Genomic DNA, 21,055 nt, shown 5'->3' with positions numbered 1-21,055 from the left:
CACATCGTGTGAAGACGATGAACTACACAGTCGGCACTCACAATTAATTGAGGACATAAAACTGCAGTGATTTTTCATATTTTACTTATCTGCTGGCGTAAAGCGTTCGCTGGGAGCATATTCACTAACGGCCAAGACGCATAATATAATGGAAGCGCTCAGAGCACACGTGAGGCATCTTGCTCGCGCCCCTACCCATCATTTAGCCTCTCTGCCTGAAGACCGACCTCGTGCCTCATTTTGTCAGACAGTCCTGGCCTACCGTACACGCCTACCAACAGGATATACAGCTCCAGCAAGAGTTCCAACTCCACCATGGTGTATGACTCATCCACAAGTTCGACTCACGGTTCCAGGTATCAGGTCAAAAGCACAGCTTTCATCTCCACGCTCAAGCAGCTTTCTCTTCTTTTGTTATACGAGACGTACAGAGAGCATAGCCATCTATATACTGACGCCTCAACCACCGTTGTTGGGTCTGCAGAGTCAGTGATCTTTCCTGCAAGAACAACCACCGTGAAGATTAGGCTATCCCACCAGACTACATCGACAGCTGCGGAACGTGCTGCTCTGCGTAGCGCACTTAGAGTAATTCACGACCAACCACCCAAGAAATGGAGCGTGTTCACGGACTCCAAGGCAGCTCTACAGTGCCTAGCAACTAGTGTTGGAAATAAGAGAGCTGCTCCATCACCTCTTCGAGCAAGGACATGATATCACCTTTCAGTGGCTTCCAAGTCACTGCGGCATATTGGGCAATGAACATGCCGACGCTGCTGCTCGAACTGCACACGCAGACGGCGTACAAGAATCCATCCCGTTATCAAGAACGGACTCTCTCAACTCGAGGCAACGGCGCTTTGTCGACTGTGGCTTGGTGTTACTTTTACCAAATATTTTGCCTTCCGAATCGGCATGGCAGAGGGTGCTGCTTGCAGAGAGTGTGACTGCGAAGACACAATTTGTCGGTGCCCTCGCTACAGCTCGCATAGACTGTCGCTAGCTGCTGTGTTGGCCCGCCTTGACGACAGACCCCTGTCTTCCGGAACAGTCAGTGCTGGAATGCCGACCCGAACTGTCTGCACAGCGAAAATCATTTAAGGCCTTACTGAACTTTTTGCTAGCCAGTGGCCTATTGAATAGGCTTTAGTACTCCCGCGCTACAGCTTCCTTTTGTTTATATTGTAACGAAGAGGAAGTACTCTGGCGCAGAGGCAGCATCATCGAGTGTGCAGCAGAGGCTCGAGCTAGCGAACTGCTCTCGGGGCATTGCGCGACCAGCGACCAGCTACACACTCAATAAATTGCCTCCCTCGTGGTTCTTGAACCAAAGACTGGCCACGCCCGCGAGATAGAACGACACGCGTGTCAACTTGTCCGCGTCCGTCCATTTGTTTAGAGCGCTCACCCGTTCAAAGGTCGACAGCCAATCTTCAACGTCGTTGTCGTCTGTTCCGCTGAAGATTCGAGGCTCTCGCTGCGGAACAGTGCCAGGACAGGTGGCAGGTGGCGATGGAAGCGTCTGCTGGTTGGCGTCCGGCATAGCAGAAGGTAGCCGCCGAGAACGGAGATCCAGGATGGTAGGGGGACGGTAGAGGGAACGTTACCCAGCACCTCCACCAAATATAAAGGCGATTTATTGAGTGTGTAGCTGGTCGCTGGTCGCGCAATGCACCGAGAGCAGTTCGCTAGCTCGAGCCTCTGCTGCACACTCGATGTTGCTGCCTCTGCGCCAGAGTACTTCCTCTTCGTTATAATATTTATTTTATTGCGCGCCTGCTCTTCTCTCCGCTGTCCTTTCCATCTTTATTTCCCTTTCCCCCTCCCCTTAGTGTAGGGTAGCAAACCGGATGCTACAATTCTGGTTAACCTCCCTGCCTTTCTCTCGTTTTATTATCTCTCTCTCTCTTACCATTTCTTGGACAGAACCTGAGCCTCCAGGAAACGCCTCAGACGTGTTCTAGAGGCACAAAGCGCCGCAGGGTATCACTGCTATTCACACTATAGTCACCGTACAGTCGAGTTTTCCAGTGCGACTGCAGCGCCAGAGCGCAAAGCCTAGCGGATAAAAAAAGCAATAATGAGACGGGGTCCGTCAAAATTGAACGAGATGGGCGCGTCTCCCTCCCTGCGCGAGTGCGCGGATTGTGGCCGGGCTACACGGGGGACGCGTGAGCGCGTGTACTTTCTGCGTGCCCCTAACGGCCAATGTCAGCGGACTTGGGACGGGCCAGTGCAAGGAACGCAGCTCCCTCTGGCCAGTGTACGGTGCCTATTGCCACTTCTGGCTCCGCTACCTGCAGATTTGTAATAATAAGAATATTTTAAGGGGACCTATATAAAGGAAAACCAATATATATATATATGTCAAGTAGCAAGGTGGTTCCATACTAAATCAAAGTGAGTAAGCATAGAAGGTGTTTCACGCATGTGGACCAAATATTTTTAAAAATTTGGTTAATTGCCGCTAAATGAAACCAAAAATATTTGGTTTACCGTCATGTGGCACTCGTTATGGCATGTTTTGTACTAAGCTTAACTGGTTAATTGAATAAGGGAAATTATTCGACATCGTTAATATGCACTTTAGGGCCAACTGCGCTTCGACACGTCGTAGAGCGCATTTAAAAACGACCAATCCATTTGTTTTTTCGCAGCGTACATGCTGCGAGGTGAATGATTTCGGGCTTTTAAAGAAAGACCGCGAAATATGAAATAAAGCCAGGTTCGCAGAGAGTTCAAAAATAAGAATAAAGCAGAGAACGTGTTTTAGCAGCAGGTTACAAAAGACATATTGCAATAAGCAGACGGCCGAAAAAGATGGCTCACAGTCTGCACTAAGCCACGCAAAGTTCGATACACAGCGAAGCTGATCGGTCTCATGCGTATTTATTGCTTTATCTAGGCGGAACTTGGCAGTAGAGAGGTTGAACTTGGCTACAGCGAGGCTTGAACATGATTTGAACTTGGCTTGAACTTGGCTGTAACGTTACTGAACTTTTGCTTTAACTTGGCTGTAGTGGGGATGAACTACGCTGTTACGGCGCATGAGACCGATCAGCTTACGGCTAGGACCAGTCTTCGTCTTTCGAGTATAAGTGCCGGCAGGCACCAGGCGCCTTTCATCGTCGTTGGCGTACGCTTTCCATCGCTTCGGGGTCTTCTCGAAGCCGCCGTTGCCTTTCCCGTTACCTGGTATTCTCTCGTTGTACGTACTCGGGGTCTTCGGCTCGCCGCCGTCGCTTCGCAGCCATTTGTTGGGCTAACTGTTACCTTCTTCGTTTTTAGTGGACCAGTGATACGTAGGGGAATTTACCCCATCTCCGTGGCACATACCCGTTTATGATGCAGATCGGTTTTTGGTTCGTCCAACAAGGATCGATTTGCTGAAGAGCTTCGCTGTTAAAACTATGCAGATGACTAGGTAACGTACGGGATGCAAACGGAGGACAGCAATGGGAGCACTTGTGCTAACAATCAAATTATCATTGAAAGAACTTCTCTAACAATATAGCAGGAAGAACAAAGACACAGTACGTAAGAATATTCCCTGTTACGTAAATGCTTGATCTATTGCATCTAACGTCGGCACCGATAGCGGGACGGTATTTACAATCTCCTTTGCACGTAAGACGATCTGATCGTACTTATGTAAGTCAAGCTTACATCCATGAGATCATTCAAATCGCTGATGTGTGAAAGCCGCGAGATGTAAAGCAGCCCCATTCTTGCATTCTTGAGACTTTGCAACGAAGCACCACGCAAGACAAACTTGGATTGCGACAGCATAGCGGCATCAGAATTTGTGCGAAAGACGCCGCACGCATAGGAGTACGCAGCAGAGTGCGGTGGCTATGAAAAAGTGGTATGATATCAACACAACTAAATAGAAAGAAAACATCTAGAAAAAAATACTACACTTTCTCTCTCCCCTCCCCCTTTCCACTGTTCCTCTGAAACGCGGGCTAGACATCCCGAAATTTTCTGCTGCGCAACGCCGCGATGAGCACCAGCGCATGCGCGTCCCCTCCCCCTCTCTCTCCTCTCCTACGCTGCCCCCCTCTCGCATGCCTGCCGACTGCGTTCCCCGCTCGCCCTGTGGGAATTAACGGCCAGGCTAGAGGTAAGACAAGACGCGCGTAGCGTTCCTCTTCGCGTTCCACGACGCGAGGTCGGTAGCATGCCCAAAGAACGCCAACGGAACGCGATCGTGCAAGTGCACCGGCTTCGCATCGCCTCATGGTCCCCTTTAGCGGGAAATGGTGTAATTTTGTCTAGATGACTCGAGCGCCATCGTGTGACTCTGCTCCACCAATAGGGACGCCTAAACCTCATCACCTGTGCTCGCTGGAGCGCTCTGGCGGAAACATACAAGAATGCCACTGTCGTTAGTTTTATTCAGGTGGCTTAGCGGCAGCAATATAAGCTTGAGAACCAGAATTCCGGCCGACGTTTATTGTTTCGCACGGTGGTGCTTTTATGGCAGTATGTTGTTTCTTAAGATACACGATGTATTGCTGAATGTATCGTAAATACAGATGCAGATACTCGTTTTGCGAGACGTATCGCGATACAGATAGAAGATACCCAAAGAGTATCTAAGATAGTACATAAGATAAATGTATCTTAAATACTGCCCAGCACTGACTATGGAAGAGCAGTGAGCAGTCCCGAAAATAAGAATGAGTGTATTCCGCGAATTCGTGTACTGTACTGTTTAGAACACGTTTATTTACACTATGTAAAGAACAAACACATGAAAAACATTCGTGTGTCCATGGGTACATTAACGTTTGCGCAGTGATGCGCCATGACAAACATTACTATGTCATAGTAAACAGAACGTTATTTCGAAAAGCATGACCAAGGTGTCAAAAAATGAACAAATTACACAAACAGTCGTTATGCTTGCGTATATACATATATATCACGCACACGAATCTTGTGGTAGATGTGACCTCTATATGAGTTACCTATGATGTTTTTTTACATACAGGACCTAAGAGTAACCACACAAATGCTCCAACAATGACCCGAGTGTGGGACTTAGCACCACGTTCGGTGAAAGAGAAGCTGCACCCTTTGGTTTTCAGTTTTTACAAAAGGGCATACCCAGTGGCGCAGGAATTCGCATTCTCCCAAGAAGAAGAGCTCCTCTGAGTCGATAGCAAGCACCTCACGCCTCCTGCGCCCCCACTATTGGCCACGATGCACGCCGGCGGCAATTGTCAGCCATGGCTACGCAGCCGTTTCTCCACAGGCTGAAAAGCCCTGCCACTGTCAAAAGTGCCGCGAAGCGTCTTCGTATGAATATTCCGCCCGACACGAAATCTCAGATGCCCTATCCCCGAAATCCGGCATGGACAGCGCGCCAAAACAGACGCGCGACCAGGCACTCGACAGTCGCGTGGCGGTTGTTTTCCACCAGGGAACAGTTCGGACACGCAGAGACGTGCACTATTTGCCAGCGCTCGAGGTGATAACGTGTGAGGAGGAATCCCCAGCCCACCCTCCAAGCAATTTCGCAAAGGCGTCCCGGGAATGTTGTCGCAGCTATGTGCTTCCACTCCGTATGTCGCACTCTGGGTCAGCGGTGCTGATGCACCAAGGGTCGCAGAAGTGCGGCCATTCTGTCGACCACCTTATCTGCGCTAACGTCGGCCTCTGCACACGCAGCTCTAAGGCGCCTTTGAAATGCCAGATTCGCTCCATATATCAACGGCAATTCCTACAAATGCGGCCCTCGGTTTGTGCAGCTCGCCGGCATGAGGTCACGCAGTGATGGTGCACGATAGTAACGCGCCAGAGCCTGTGCGGGGGTACCGTCGTTGCTAATAATCCGCATTAAAGCATGAAGCGATAGGATTGATGCGGTGATGGAGACGTTGGGCAAAGCGAAGCCGCCACGGTCTCGCCTTCCATTCAGCTAAGGTTGCCCTAACGACAGGCGCGACAGGCGTTCAGTGCCGCCTCAGCAGAAGAGTGAGTTGATATATCTCTGTATTTTTCTGGAAACGGCGAGAGGAGGCTTGATGGTGTCGCAAACACACTAAAATTTCTCTAGAGAAACTGACTGGGTGAAGTAAAGGCGTTCCAAGGACGGGAACTCAGAGTGTGCAGCAGCTTTTATGATCACTTCATAAGCTTTGTACAAGTGATATCCAGATATTGTCGTCTATATCGAGCATGTTAGTGGCGACTCCTAGTATTGTAATTGTAGGAGACCACTGCAATGGTGACGTGATGTTTATACGATAGCTTGGGTTGCCAATAAATAAATTCTTGCTTTTTGAAAAGTTGTGGGAATCCAGGCGTCCGTACCAGTTTTTCGACGCCATTTTTCCTTCAAGAATTATGCATCTTTCTCCTCCCTACTGGACGGGTGGAAGCTGGTCATAAATCGCCGCCACTTCGCTGCCACCCCGCCCATCAAAGGTTTAACACGGTGTACCATTGGCCTAATTTTGGCAGGATTCGGGCCTTGCTCTCTCTCGCCTGAGAAGGGGGGCCGCGAAACGGGGTTCGAAGAGACCACTTCGGGACATCCGAGGGTGCGTATGCGTTTTGGCCTCTCCGGCTGGCGGCGATCCTTTGTTCTTTGTTCTTCGTCGCCGGCCGGTGGTTACGTCGTCTCGTCGGGGCCCCGGCCTCGACGGGCGCGCGCTACCTTCCGCGGTCTCGAAGTCCCGTGGCAGCGCCTCGCAATCGTGCACCGTATGTTTCTCTCAGGTTCATTCATTCATTCATTTTTATTTCCTTAAAGACCCCCGAAAGGGTATTACATAAGGGGTGGGTAAATATACAATCAGTTACGTTGTCACAATGATCAATGCGAAGTTACATTTGAAATGCTATGCATGAAACTTGATGGGCAGGTGATTGTGGCGACATCGTGGGAAAGGCCGTTCCAGTCTTTAGCTGCTCTGAGAAAAAAAGAAGCAGAAAACGTTTTAGTGCGGGCACGTGGGCGAAAAACTTGCAGTGCATGGCCGGTGCGATGAGATATGTGAGCTGCGGGGATAATGTAAGGAGGGCGATGAAGGGGCGAGTGAAAAAACTTGTGAAATAATGAGAGGGTTGCAATGCGTCGGCGATAAGACAAAGATGGTAAGTTGCACTCTGCTTTGAGGGATGTAACACTGATGTCGTATGAGTACGAAGCACGAATGAATCTAGCTGCACGATTTTGAATAGTTTCTAGAGAATTTGTGAGACCAACTTCAGGCGGGTTCCAGATGGGAGATGCATATTCTAACTTTGATCTGACTAATGATGTATAAGCAAGTAGTTTTACATGACTCGGAGCGTTGCGTAAATGACGTTTTAAGAAGCCCAAAGTTTTGTTAGCTGATGATGTGATTCTAGCAATGTGAGGGTTCCACGACAAATTGTAGGATAGGGTGACTCCAAGGTATTTATAAGTGGTTACTGATTCGACAGGGACATTAGCTATGTTATAAGAAAAGCGAAGAGGATTTAGACGACGAGTGAAGGAGATTAGTTTGCATTTAGTAGGGTTTAAGGACATAAGCCAGTCATCACACCATTGTAGGATGTGGTCGAGGTCTTCTTGCAATAAGATGTGGTCAGAAGGGTTAGTAACGGTTCTATAAATAACACAGTCGTCTGCAAACATGCGGAAATTTGAAGATACATGCAAAGGCAGGTCGTTAATGTAAATTAGAAATAAAAGAGGACCAAGGACAGAGCCCTGGGGCACACCCGGTGTCACCGGAAGAGGGTTAGACAATTTATCATTTGTAATTACTGATTGCGTGCGGTTAGTCAAGAATTCTTTTATCCATTTTAGTACGTATGGGTGCAAGTTTAAGGAAGACAGTTTTATTATTAGGCGTTTATGGGGTACCTTATCAAAGGCTTTTGCAAAATCAAGGAATATGGAATCGGTTTGTTTGTTTATGTCAAGGTTAGCATGAAGGTCATGAACGAAGATGGCAAGCTGGGTTTCGCAAGAGTGGCCCCTACGAAACCCATGTTGAGAATGGTGAAAGAAGTTATGGGAGTCGAGAAAGTTCATGACGTAAGAGTAAATGACGTGTTCCATGAGTTTGCAGGGTACGCTGGTCAAGGAGATCGGTCGGTAGTTTAGTGGCGAGTTTCTGTTACCGGATTTGAAGACAGGAACGACCTTTCCCACTTTCCAGTCGTCTGGGATGACGCCTGTTGAAAGAGATTGGGAAAATAACAATACAAAATAAGCCGACGCAATATGACGTATGTTTTTCAACAGTTTCGCATTAATACCGTCCATTCCAGATGCTGATGTTAACTTCAACTTTTCGATGAGGGATGAGATACCGTCAGCAGAAAAACTGATTTCAGGCATGGCAGATGTGATCTGACATGAAAACACAGGTAAGGGTACGCGTGATTCGTTAGTAAATACAGATGAAAAAGCGTTGTTGAAAGCATCAGCGCATTCTGCATCTGGAAGAACCTCTCCAGATTCGTTAGTAAGAGTGGTGTCAACAACGGCTTTAGGGTTAATTATCTGCCAAAACTTGCGGGGATATTTAGTTAACATATTGGGCAAATCGTTGTTAAAAAATTTGAACTTGGCGTCGCGGATAGCTGTGAGATATGCTTTTTCAGCTACGTAATACTTATCCCAGTTGTGGGAGTCCCCTTTTAGTTTAGCCGTCCGGAATGTACGTTTTTTCTTGTTACCTAGTCGGTGCAAGGATTTATTAAACCATGGCTTACTACTGTTAACACGGATAATGGTTTTAGGGATGAAGTTGGTTATTAGCTCGGTTAGCTTTTGCTTGAAAATTGCCCAATTCTCTTGAACAGAGCAGCGGTTAAAGTTCGACTCAAACTGCGGAAAAAATACCGTAAGTTCATTATTTATAGCATCATAGTTACCCTTATCGTATAAGGTTATTGTTTTCTTTTGCATGTGTCGCGCAACAGGGCTGAAAATAAAGTCTGCGTGTATAACCTTGTGGTCGCTGATCTCACGGAGATAGTGGATCGAAGACAGGCTATCAGGATGAGTTGTTAGTATTAAATCCAGAATGCTAGAGGAGTCGCGTGTGACACGCGTTGGCTGAGTTACTAACTGTTTCAGGTTGTAATCAAGACAAACGCTAAGAAAATCTCTAGCTTCTGCTGGGTTAGCGGTAGTAGTGTCATCTTCCCAGTTAATACCAGGAAAATTGAAGTCACCAAAAAGAACGATTTCAGCTTTAGGATACATCGATGTAAGCTGGTTTAGAATATTGTGAAGTGCACGAGAAAAGTTAGGATTGTTATGTGGGGGTCTATAGCAAACACCTAATAATACAGCTTGCGGCAAAGCTTGAATCAGTACCCATAATATTTCTAAATATGTGCCAGTGTTTATAACAGAACATGGTAACTGATTACTGATTGCAATGAGGACACCACCCCCGCGAGCACTTTCGCGGTCTTTCCGATAAGCATTGAAACCCGGTAGATCGGCGAGCACTTCCGCGTCGGTGACGTCATTTGTTAACCACGTTTCTGTTAGTATAAGAATACTGCTATCTGATGACTTGACGAGATGAGACAGGTGATCACGTTTAGGGATGAAACTTCGAGCGTTCGTGAAGATTACAGAAAAAGAATGTTTGGTTTTTATTTTAGGGTGAGAATTGGCGGTTACAGTATGACGTCGACTTGATTGCTATTGAATTTCTTGTACTGTTTTTGTGGTTTCATTGAACGAGTAGCGTTTCGAGCCGATGTGCAGTGTTTTATAGCGTAACGAAAACGGAGAGGACTTCTGCCTTGCAAACTCGACCAACTGCCTTCTGGCATTTTGAACACGACGCGAGAAATCCTCTCCAATACTGTATGTCGTTCCTCTCAGCTTACGTCCGTTTGAAAGGATTTCTTGTTTTGTCTTGTAGAAAGTGAACTTCGCAATTATTGGCCTACATCTGCTGCCTGAATGGCGGCCCAAGCGATGCACACGATCAATATCTTTAGGGTTTATATCTATGCCTAAGTGGTCATGGCAATGGCGAATGATAAGTTGCTCAGATTGAGCATACGATTCTGAGGGATTGGCATCTGGTACACCATAAAAAATTAAATTGTTAAGTCGTGACCTGTTCTCTGCGTCATCCAAACGTGCCTCAAGGTCAACTGTCTTGCGCGCTGCTTGAACGCTGTTTTTTTTAATTAGTTCAAGTTCGGCTTTTAGGGGTAGCAGAGCTTGGTAATGTTTTTCCATATCGGCGATTCGCTTAGCTAGGTCAGATTGGGCGTGTTCTGTTGTTAGTAGTTGGCTTTTGAGTCCCTGCACTTCATTTAAGAGGGTTGACTGGCCCGCGGAAAGCTTTTGCAGTTCAGCGAGAACAGCATCAGGGCCCGGATTTGACTCGATGTCTCCCGATACAAGCAACAATAACAATCTCACGGCACGGACGCATTCAACAACAGTTGTACAGCAGCAACGTGGGCTCGGTAGCTGCAGCAAAAAGTAATTACTGCTCTTCTTAGTGAAGAGAGATTGCGGAACACTAACCTGCATAGCGAAAAGTAGCGGGTTAGATGGTGACGAAACGAAGCAGCCACCAAGCCCACGAAGCGCCGCCGATGGAGGCACACTTTTTATAGCCGGCGCGGTAGGTGACGTTGCTGGCGATGGGACTGTCCATCCACCATCCAGGACCAAGCTTTGCGGAAGTGGCGACAGGATGGCAGACAGTGGCGAGATGGAATCTGATTTGCCGGTTGTTTGGTCGATGGCCGGATCGATGTCGAAGCACCGCAATCCAAATCCCGGCGATGTGTCAGCAGAAGCAGACACACCGGCAACAAGAAGCAGATGCGCGACGACAGCTGATAGCACCTGCATAGCGAAGAGTAGCGGGTTAGATGGTGACGAAACGAAGCAGCCACCAAGCCCACCCGATGTTGGTGGTGTTGCTATCTCTGCTCTGTTTCGTCTGCTCTGGAGTGCGAGATCGCGGCAGCCCTGGCTAAGGGTAGGTTAGCCCTCGAAACATGGTCGTTTGATTGTTGGTATTATAAGCGTGCCATCCTCGGCCACTAACTGATTTATTTTGTGATATGGATTGGCCAATTGGTGCCCTGTATAATTATGTTACGTACGATTCGCTGTATCGAATTATGGATCTCTTTGTACTGAAATACCGGTACTAAAGCACTAATTTGGAGAGTGTCGCTTAGGGTCTCCTTCGCTCCGTGCGCTGGCTCGCAGTCCCTTCGCAGTTACTCGCACCCCGGCAAGGACCGAGTAACGTTCAAACAACAAAACAGCAAACGGCAAAGAAAGCAAGTAAGCCCAGGCTCCAAAGCCACACCACCGCAAAGTTTAACTTTACACCTGATATTGTACAGAATTGATGAACCGCATTGAATGCGTGTTGCAGTGACTGCTCGTTAGACATAGAGGATAATAGAGAGTTTGAGAATTGGGGCCCCAAGGAGCTTGGGGACCCATGAAGCTTGCGAGCCGCCAGGGCGCATGCGCAGAACCCAAGCCACTCTTGGGGTTTGCGCTGGCGTTGACTCGAGACGCGAAAATTGAAAACTAGCGTGGGGCCCCAAGGCGTCTTGGGTCACCAGCGAGAAGACACAGACGCTGCGCGGGCCACGGCGCAGTAAGGCCCGCGTCCATGGCCTCCGAGATTAGCCGGCGGCGCGCCGCCGGCTAATCTCGGAGGCCACACCGCGTCTCGCATGATTTTAAATTCCGTCACGCGTGGCGCTCCGTGCGCTTGACCCAACGCAGCCTGCGTTGGCCCAATTCTCAAACTGCTGATCATCCAAACGCAAGAGCAGGCTGCCCAACGCAGCTTGCGGGCCCAGCGTCTTGGGTCTCCAATTCTCAAACTCTCTAATATCATCCGCGTACGTAGTGGCATTAACCTGAATGTTATCTGGCAGTGGCAAACAGCGGATCTCGCGTTCGCTTTCTATTGTTCATAAATCAGACTCAGTGGCTAAGATAAATGTAACTGAAGGAGCTGCGTACGACGACAGTTTGCTGCTGGAGCCACAAAGTGCCCGACATCTTTTATGTATCATAAAACGCGCCCGCAATAATTGTTCTAACAAACCTTGCGAGTTTTACTTAAGTGTTTCGTTAACGCCTGACCAACAAAACTGCCGGGAGAGCGTTATGACGCGAAGCTCCGTGGAAAAGCATTCATTTAATTTATTTTTACCAGGAATACGTCTTTAGGTGGCAACAACGCATTATAATGTGTCAATTTCTACTCCAATCTAGTTTGGAATATTTTATTTCCCTGCAGATTTCCGGCTTTTGTAAGCAGGATGAAAACGTTTGTCGCTTATTATAAGGCCTATAATACAGTGTTCAGTGTCCTTTAGCATGACTAGCAGTGATCGACCTGGTTCGCTTATAGTTTGTGAATAAGTAGGCCTACATGCACCGGGCAGCATGTGGGTATGCAATTTAATACTGCGAAAGCCTTGTATGCCTCGTAAAACGCAGAAATTGACCGTCGGCGTCTCGCTTCCTAAGGCGTCGGGGATGAGTGCTACCAAAAATCATCATCACGTGATGACATCACCATATGACGTCAATATGACGCCACAGATAGCAAAATATGTGACGTCATGTAACCTAACGTGATGTCGTTGTAGCGTCCTCCTTTGGGCGGCGAAAGAAACAGGAGAGCGCGCGACCTCAAGAGAAGAAAATAAAGGCGGCGCTTCACAGTGGCACGTGCAGCCACGGCTCGTGTTCCCAGCTGTCGTCAGTTCCGGTTCAGCCGTCTCGTTCCTTCGCTCCTGTGGCATAAGGCTACACCGCCATCACATGACATCGTAGCCTGGGCAAAGGTGGCCTTGTCACGGAGGCAGTGCAAAAGCCAGGTGAGCTGTCTCAGATCCTGGAGGCAGTGCGAAACCACGCTAGTTGCACAAAGCTTTCGGATGGTTACGGGGTAGGATCAATGCATCTAGGGAGCCTACGTGAGCGGCCGGTCATGCCGCCTTGCTAATATATCGACCGATAAGAAAAAGATGACCTTCCCCTTCGAGTCGTCTTAGGTGAATGCACACGGGACCTTGTGAGTCTCCTTTTTTTTTTACCTGTGCGGGTAACGGTACTCTGTTATAACGATCGAATTTTGTGGTTGTGACACTATCGTGATAGGTAAATTACATTTCTTACGGGAGAGGGCTACGCTGTCCCTAAAGCAGTGTGAGGATAAGTCGGCTGTAACTGTGATGACAGTGCCGCAGCCGTCTTGCTGTGCCGAAGCCTCGTTCACATTTTACACACCCGCAGCAACCACTGCAGCAAAGCTCGCGTGTTCTTCTCATAAACTTCATCAAGGGGTTAGTGAACAAAAATAGGAAGAAAAGACGAAAACATCGAACTACAAAAACGCGACTCTTTCGATTACCAGAGTTTGTTTCACGCATTTTCGAACAGCTGACTCTGTTTCTGGAGGATTCTCAGCGCGTGATGGCTGCACGCCAGCCCACGCGGGGCGGCGTATCGGCGGTGGTAACATAATAGACAGTTATAGTTTAGCGGGTTTAACGGAATAGCGGGCTTACCGGAATAGCGGGATTGAAGTGCGCATGCGCAGTACCGTAAACGACCGGTAGCGTTTACCGTACGCACGCTATTTTTCAGATTTAGCGTTAGCGTGTTTGCGTGGTTAGCGTAGTGTACGTAAAACATGGCGGCGGTTTTCGACGCCCGCTTCGAACTGAATTTAGCGTTTATGTGGACGGATCTACTTCTTTCGTAGAAAACGACTGTGCAAAATAGCTTCGCTTGCCTTCAGGTAGCTTCGACGACACGGTATTACGGATAACTTAGTGCAGTTTTTGAGATGGCTTCCCATTTCGAACGTCCCTAGGCCTATCTAAAAGATCGGTGTAAACAAGTCTGCAACATGGAAATTTTCGCTTTTGGTGCTTAGTTCATATTTATTTACTTTTATTTTCACTAAAAAAGCAGTATTATTGTTGCGTGCGAGGATACAGGCGAGGATTCTTGGTTTTGTTCTTTTCACTTTTTTTAACGCATTCACCCTTCGCTAGGTAGCGCCACCGTACCGGCTTGGGCACGTAAATGCTATCCCGCTAAACTGAAACACGCTTTCCGCAACCAACGTTTGCGGCACGGTAACGCTATTCCCTTAACCCCCGCTATCACGCTAACGCTAAACTATGACTGTCTAATTTGTCCCCGTGGCGGATGCAGGGCGCACGTTTAATGTCCCCAAAAACGGGCGTACCAACCTAGCCACTACCATGGAGGAAGGAAAAACTAAGGAGAGGCCCTATCGTATCCCAATGCATTGCGAAAAGTGTGGCGGAAGTGACGTCAGATTTATGGGGCAAACAAGCCGATATGGTGCAAACAAAACAGCAGAACGCCCCGCGGCGTGCTCTCCGCGGTGGTTCGCTTCTGTTCGGATTTGTAGTCCCGGCGTAAACTTAGCGCGTAATGTGCGGTTCGCACGCAGTAAAATGTTGCAAGCAGACGTTTACCAGGCTGTTCGTGCGCGGCAGGCCCGAGCGGTGCGTGCTGAAGTTCTTCGAGGAGCGTTTTTGTGCAGCAGTACAGAAATTACCGGTACGTGCCGTAATCACAAACATTCTGCCCCTGCCTCATCGTATTCGAACTCACCTAGCAGTGACTTACGCGTTCTGCTGAGCGTTAGACCTTTCTTTTCCTTTCTTGTAGCCCGATTTCCAGATCTATTGCCCGATTAGCGGTTATTTGTTCGTATATATGGAGTGAGCGCAGTAGCTATTTGGCGCAACGCCAACCTATAGTTGACGTAACTTCACGTCGAAAAGAAGACACCGCCGTATTGTATACGCGATCGTGCACATAAAGTTTGTAATTCCAGTGCGCACACAACACAAGCACGCAGCGAGCGCACACCGCACGATACATACATCACGTAGTCCGATAACAACAAAAGTTTATTGCGCTTTCGTTTGAACGACACAGCCTCTAAAACGTACGATGTCTTCAGCGCATGGTATGTACGGCGCGTCAGACGCCAAAAACAAAATTTCACGTGTGTTCCGAGTTGACACAACGAGTAAGAAGCAACAGAGCGCACATCCGAGTGCTCCGCATGCAAATACCATGCCTTAGTGATCAGTAATGAAACGAACGTATACGCACACATGAAAAGTGACACCCGGTACTGCTCGCAGTATACACGCGATTTGCACAGGGTATACGCAACAGCTGGGCATTGCGTAGCTTTCCTAAAGAACACACACAAAGAGCAGCATGCGTGAATCGACTACACCGCTAGCACGGCGAAAAGCAAACAAACAAAAAAAAAAGCTGCAAAGTTTCGCGATGCGCGCATGCGCTTGCGAACGTCGCAACGGAAGTCGCGAAAAGTTTCGCTGCGCCTTCGCTAGGAGGCGATGCGGGTGTTTGCGATGTGGCGGCTTCACGAGTGTGACGTCAGGGCCTCTCCTTAGTATTCCTTCCTCCATGGCCACTACTTACCTTCTTCCTCCTCTCCTTTACATCCCACTCTCCCCCTTTACAATGTCGCTGAGGCGAACTTCACCCATTCAAAATAAAAGAAAACATAAAGTTTTTTCCATGAGTTATCTCATCTCGCTAGAAACACTCATTCATATGGCACCCGTCCGTTACATAGAACATTGGCAGGTGGTCACTGTGCCGGCAAATTATTCTATTCAGATAATATCATACACGCACGAACCCGTTTAAATTCATTTCATCAATTACACATTGAATTGCAGATAACTTCTGCACGAACACTGCGCGAACATTTTATCAATCCATTCTCGCATAGTAAATAGAGTAAAATATTGCTTCCTTCATTCTTTCTTAATGATTGGCTGTTTTTTTGTATGAAATTGTGTAAATTGTCTGGATATATTTGTATAATGAATATGTGTTTCTGTATGGTTTTATTTTCTTTTGTGAATGTGTGCTATCGCTGCCTGCACTGTAGAGGTGGCTGCGGGCCTCTGTCAAGTTGCTTGTTTTCAAGTAACTTTTACCCGCAGTCTCCTCCATCGATGATGGAAATAAAGAAGTTATTATTATTATTATTATTATTATTATTATTATTATTATTATTATTATTATTATTATTATTATTATTATTATATTATTATTATTATTATTATTATTATTTCTCGCTGGGCGATCAACTGTCACTAATCTTGCCAGTTACATGATGCAAGTCTCCACGCCTATTTCGCAGAGAGGACAGGTTGACCCTATTTACTCTGACCTAAGCAAAGCTTTTAACGTTGTCAGCCATTCGCTGCTTGGGATAAACTTGCACACTTTGATGTTGATTCTTCAATTGTGAATCTCCTCCATAGCTATCTTCTTGATAGATCATGTTATGTTGCTGTTAATGGCCAAACGTCCCTCTTTGTATAAAGCTACTAGTGGGGTTACTCAAGGGTCGGCACTGGGCCCACTCCTCTTTTTTAATTTATGTTAATGATGTTTCTTCATTCATTCGGAATTCTTCTTTCCTTTTGTATGCCGATGACTTAAAGATATTTAAGGCAATTCATTCAGTTATCGATTGTCGCTTGCTGCAATCTGATTTGTGTCCTTTTCTGAATGGTGCAGGAACAATAACCTCTCCCTAAATATTTCAAAAACCAAGGTAATGAGTTTCACTCGAAAAGCATCTAGTGGGCCATTTTTATATTCTGTCAATTCTGTGTCGTTGTGTAAGGTATGTGAGATCAATGATCTAGGTGTTCTTTTTGATAGCACCTTACACGTTGCTGCTCACGCTAAGCGTGTTGCTTTGCGGGGTCTTCGCACCCTAGGCTGTGTTTTGCAGAATGTCTAGAGAATTCCGTTCCCCTATGCCCTTGCGAAAATTGTACCACCGCGCTATGTCTTCCTCAACTTGAGTATGCATCTGTGATCTGGAATGGCATTCCTAATTCCAGCAGCAACGCCATTGAGCGAGTCCCGAAAAAAATCCTAAGCATTTACAACCATCGTTTCGCTAGAAATGACTCTGGATCTCGTTCTACCGCTGCTGGATTATTATCATTGCCATCACTTTACTGCCGACGAAATCGCGCTGATCTGCTACTTCTTCACAAGCTTGTTCATGGTATCATATCCTGTAACTGTCTTAATTTCCGAATTCCAAGTAAGCTGACCAGAGAGAATAGACCTCTTCATGTAACCGCCTGCCTCTGTGAACATTCGACCATTGGCAGGATACAACGTCTTTACAATGATTACTTTTTGGAGCTCGATGTTTTTCACAGCTACCAGTCGATGTTCTGCTCCGAGCTTTGCACTGTACTTACATAGCTTCGTACACTGCTGACATTTTTTTTATAATTTCTTTTATTTCGACCATTGGCAGGATACAACGTCTTCGCTATGCTTACTTCTTGGAGCTCGATGTTTTTCACAGCTCCCAGTCGTTGTTCTGCTCCGAGCTTTGCACTGTACTTACATAGCCTCGTACACTGTTGTCTTTTTTTTTTCCTGCGCATAGTTGTATATGTGCAATTTTATAACGTTTTTTATCCCTGATGTTTTATTATGAATGTTGGCCTTTGTTTTTTTTTTCGTGTGCCAGTACAAATACCTTACGGTTGTTCCTGACCACGTTAAATAAACGTTTGATTGCTTATTATTATTATATTATTATTATTATTATTATTATTATTATTATTATTATTATTATTATTATTATTATTATTATTATTATTACTAAGGGCTTTAAACCTACCGGGTCCATTGTTCGCTGGTGGTGCCGATCGCACTGGCTCTATGCACCGCACTGGGAGCAGAGCTGGTTGACAGACGCAGGCAACGGCTGGCAGAGTTGGCACACCCGTTTCAAGGAACATTAAACGACTCTAATCGTCACCACCTCTAGTTCACGGCGTGGCCGCTAGACGCGGTAGCTTGTGAGAAACAGATTAAATTTATTATTTTCCGCCACTTTCTGTCTGAAATGAAGGTTCCGTATACCCATTCCGGCACCCCGTCTTTCAATTTAGCTGAAAATCTCGGCGGCGAAACTCGCACAATAACTTTCAAGCGTGATCAACCAAGACCACCAGAATGCTATACATTCGTGTCTTACAACCACGACGACAATCATAATATTTGATTTATAACAAGCGTGTTTTTGGAAAGGAATATTGTACTATGACTGGTAACGTACTGCTGCAACCTAATCTTGAAATTTTTATTCACCTCTAGCTTGATGCGGTTTCCACAGAGTGAATGGGTCCTTTGCAGGAAAACGCCGCCAGACTGCGTAGTAAGCTACACGCGTCACGATGTAAACTCTTAGAAAGAAAGTTGGTAAAGAGAGAGTACATGCATGCATTTACCAGTTTCAAGCGTATTTTACACCTTCGTGGCGTCGCTTTACTAGTCAGCAGCTAGTAAAGCTGGTAAATTTTGCCGTAACTAACCAGGGAGCCTGTCTTGGTGTGTTTAACGAGGTAACTACTAGATACCTATGTTACCAGATGCTTTGTAGATTACGTGGTATGTCATGCCGTAATTTGGACAGTCTTATGCAAAATTTAGAGAAAACTTTAACGTTCTAGATGATGTTCGGATAACAGTTTCGTCCTACACTGTAAAAAATAGTAAATTTACAGATAAAAAACATAAAATTTCTGTACCGCAAAAGACACTTTCTGTGGATGTGCCATGAAGGAAATCTGTTAAAAAGAGAAATTGAAATTTCCTGTTATTCGTGACCTTCAGCAAAACAAACGACTCAAAATTGAACCTCCACAGTTATAAATACTTCAAAGGTTACAAATGTCCATGAAATAACATTTCATGTTTTTCTGGTTATTCCCACAATGCTATTTTGATTTATTATTATTCAGAGCCTTTTCTGCGGTTCCACGTTCATGCCTCGCGGGCCCCTACATTTACAAGATAGCTACCGCTCACGTCGAAGCGCGACTATGCGTGGCTGTAGTGTAAAGCGCGGCTACGGCACCGTCCTGCTCCTGCTTTTCGTGCGTCTGTCATTGAAAGGTGAGTGGTTTGCTTCTAACTAGAGTTCCTTACAACAAGAACTCGTTGATATGCCTGCCCGCTTTCGAAATTCGCTCTCGCGTAGTTTCTAATTCTGCTTTGCGTCGGCAGCGCGCGCGACCACAACGTTGTGCGAGAGCGGGAATTCCTTCCATGCTTTGGTAGAAATACTGAAGAGGCCTTGTAAGTGGGTGCTTGAGGGAACGCCTGCTGTTGTACCCCATTTATTAGATGCGAAGTATCTTAAGGCGGAGCTCAATCCGGTGGTGGTGGTGGTGGTGGTGTGCGGCGTGACCAGCCTTACTGCACATGCGCATACCCTCTCCACTACCCCTCTCAACATCCCCTCTCCACTCACCCTCTCCCCTTCCCCTCTCCCCCCTCTCCACTCTTCCTCTGAAACGTGGGCTAGACATGCCCGCGTCTCCTCCGCTTCTCTCTCCACTCCTACGCTGCCCCCCTCTCGCCCGCCTGTCGACCGCGTTCCCCGCTCGCCCTGTGAGAATTACCGGCCAGGCTAGATGGAAGATATAACGCGCGTAGCGTCCCTCTCCGCGTTCCACGACGCCAGCTCTGTAGCATGCCCAACGAACGCCAACGGAACGCGATCGTGCAAGTGCTCCGGCTTCGCATCGCCTCATGGTCCTTTTTAGCGGGAGATGGTGTAATTTTTTGTTTGCTGTTAGCGGCAGCGTGCGTCAAGGTATGCGAGTTTGTACTTGGACGGTTGCAGAGCGCATACTAGAGCGTTCGCAGCGCACTTCATGTGCGTTCTCTGCGGGTAGCCATTAACGAGGTTTCGCTGTACAGAATAATGAGAGGTATTTGTTCACCTTACCCGCTTTGTTTCTTTATTACATCAAACCTGTGTATTCTGTGTTTCTGCACCTATTTTTTTCTTGATGCTTCGACGGACTTCCTTTAAAAACTAATGAAGTGCGTATAACTCAACTCAGCTAACCGAGCGACGTTACAGAGCATATAATACTTTCTTTTTTTATGAAAGTGCAAACGTTTCCTTTTTTGTGTGTGTTTATCTAGGTGTAATAGGTAGCTTTCTCCTGCATAGTGAACATGGTCCTGAGCAATGATGCTGTGGCTTGGTGTACGGCGTTTAGTGTTTTGTAGTGGTCATTGCATGATAAGTTCTTCTTGCTTGTATAACGCTGTGTATCTTGAACATTGCTGGCGGGAATGTGCGAACGCATAGCTTCTTGGCGTAGTATCATTGGATGACCTTCCTTACGAAGCTTTAATTTCCTGGCGGAAGATAGATAATCTAGGTAAACCTAGTATACGGAATGGACGTGTGGGGCACATCCACTCGGTAAACTGATACCTCGATTGACTAGCCAATGGGGCACGGGCTTGACGTGTACACGGGCTACCTTGCGTCATCGCATTCCGCCTGCGTTGCGGTGGAGCACGTCTTCTCCTCGGTAGGAGAAACTCGGCGCGTTTCGGATTGGCGTGTTCCCTGCTGAAGCTCATGTTAGATACGCGGTTGTTATCCGTGGTCTACGCACAACGGCGTGAAGCCGTGAACACCTCTGGAACGCGGCCTCAAGTGCGCTCGTAGTACAGGCGGTGAATCGTGGCACATGTCACATGTGATCTCTCAGTGAGCACCAACGCCGACGCCGCTGTTCTAGCCGTGCGTGAAGGCTTATTGTGGACGTCGATCGTGACTACCTTTAAAGAATCCCGGTTTTCGGAAAGGCGGACTTTGTTTTTAGTGGCGTATTGAAGGGCGAATGAATCTTTCGTTGGCTCTCGCCCGTTTTGTTCACCAGTGCTTGGCGGCAGTAGTTATTAGACTTCCATCGTCGAACAAAAGTACCGACACAAAGTTTGAATGACGCAACCAAGTGTGTTCGAGATGTGTGTACGAGATGTGTTCGCCGCTGAATGCAAATTTTTTAGCTCTTTGAGGCGCACGTTCTCTCGCGCGTGACGTTTAGGGCGTTTGAAAAAAAAGAAAAAAAAACATGCGCACGTTTTGGTCGACAGCTTTAGAAGGACATCCGTTCTATACCTCCG

The 21,055-nt window shown here is 47.0% G+C and overlaps 1 protein-coding gene across 1 annotated transcript; it reads right to left on the bottom strand.

Annotated features, from left to right (window-relative positions):
- Nucleotides 1-9,670: 9,670 nt before the first annotated feature.
- Nucleotides 9,671-10,537, bottom strand: LOC119406597 (uncharacterized). The gene has a single exon (XM_037673331.2). The coding sequence runs from the start codon at nucleotides 10,520-10,522 to the stop codon at nucleotides 9,671-9,673; it is 852 nt and encodes a 283-aa protein (XP_037529259.2). The 5' UTR covers nucleotides 10,523-10,537.
- Nucleotides 10,538-21,055: the final 10,518 nt, after the last annotated feature.

This window comes from Rhipicephalus sanguineus, chromosome 10, assembly GCF_013339695.2.
Source record: "Rhipicephalus sanguineus isolate Rsan-2018 chromosome 10, BIME_Rsan_1.4, whole genome shotgun sequence".
NCBI lineage: Eukaryota > Metazoa > Arthropoda > Arachnida > Ixodida > Ixodidae > Rhipicephalus > Rhipicephalus sanguineus.
The sequence above is the reverse complement of the archived record's forward strand: the minus strand, read 5'-3'. Positions and strand labels throughout refer to the sequence as shown.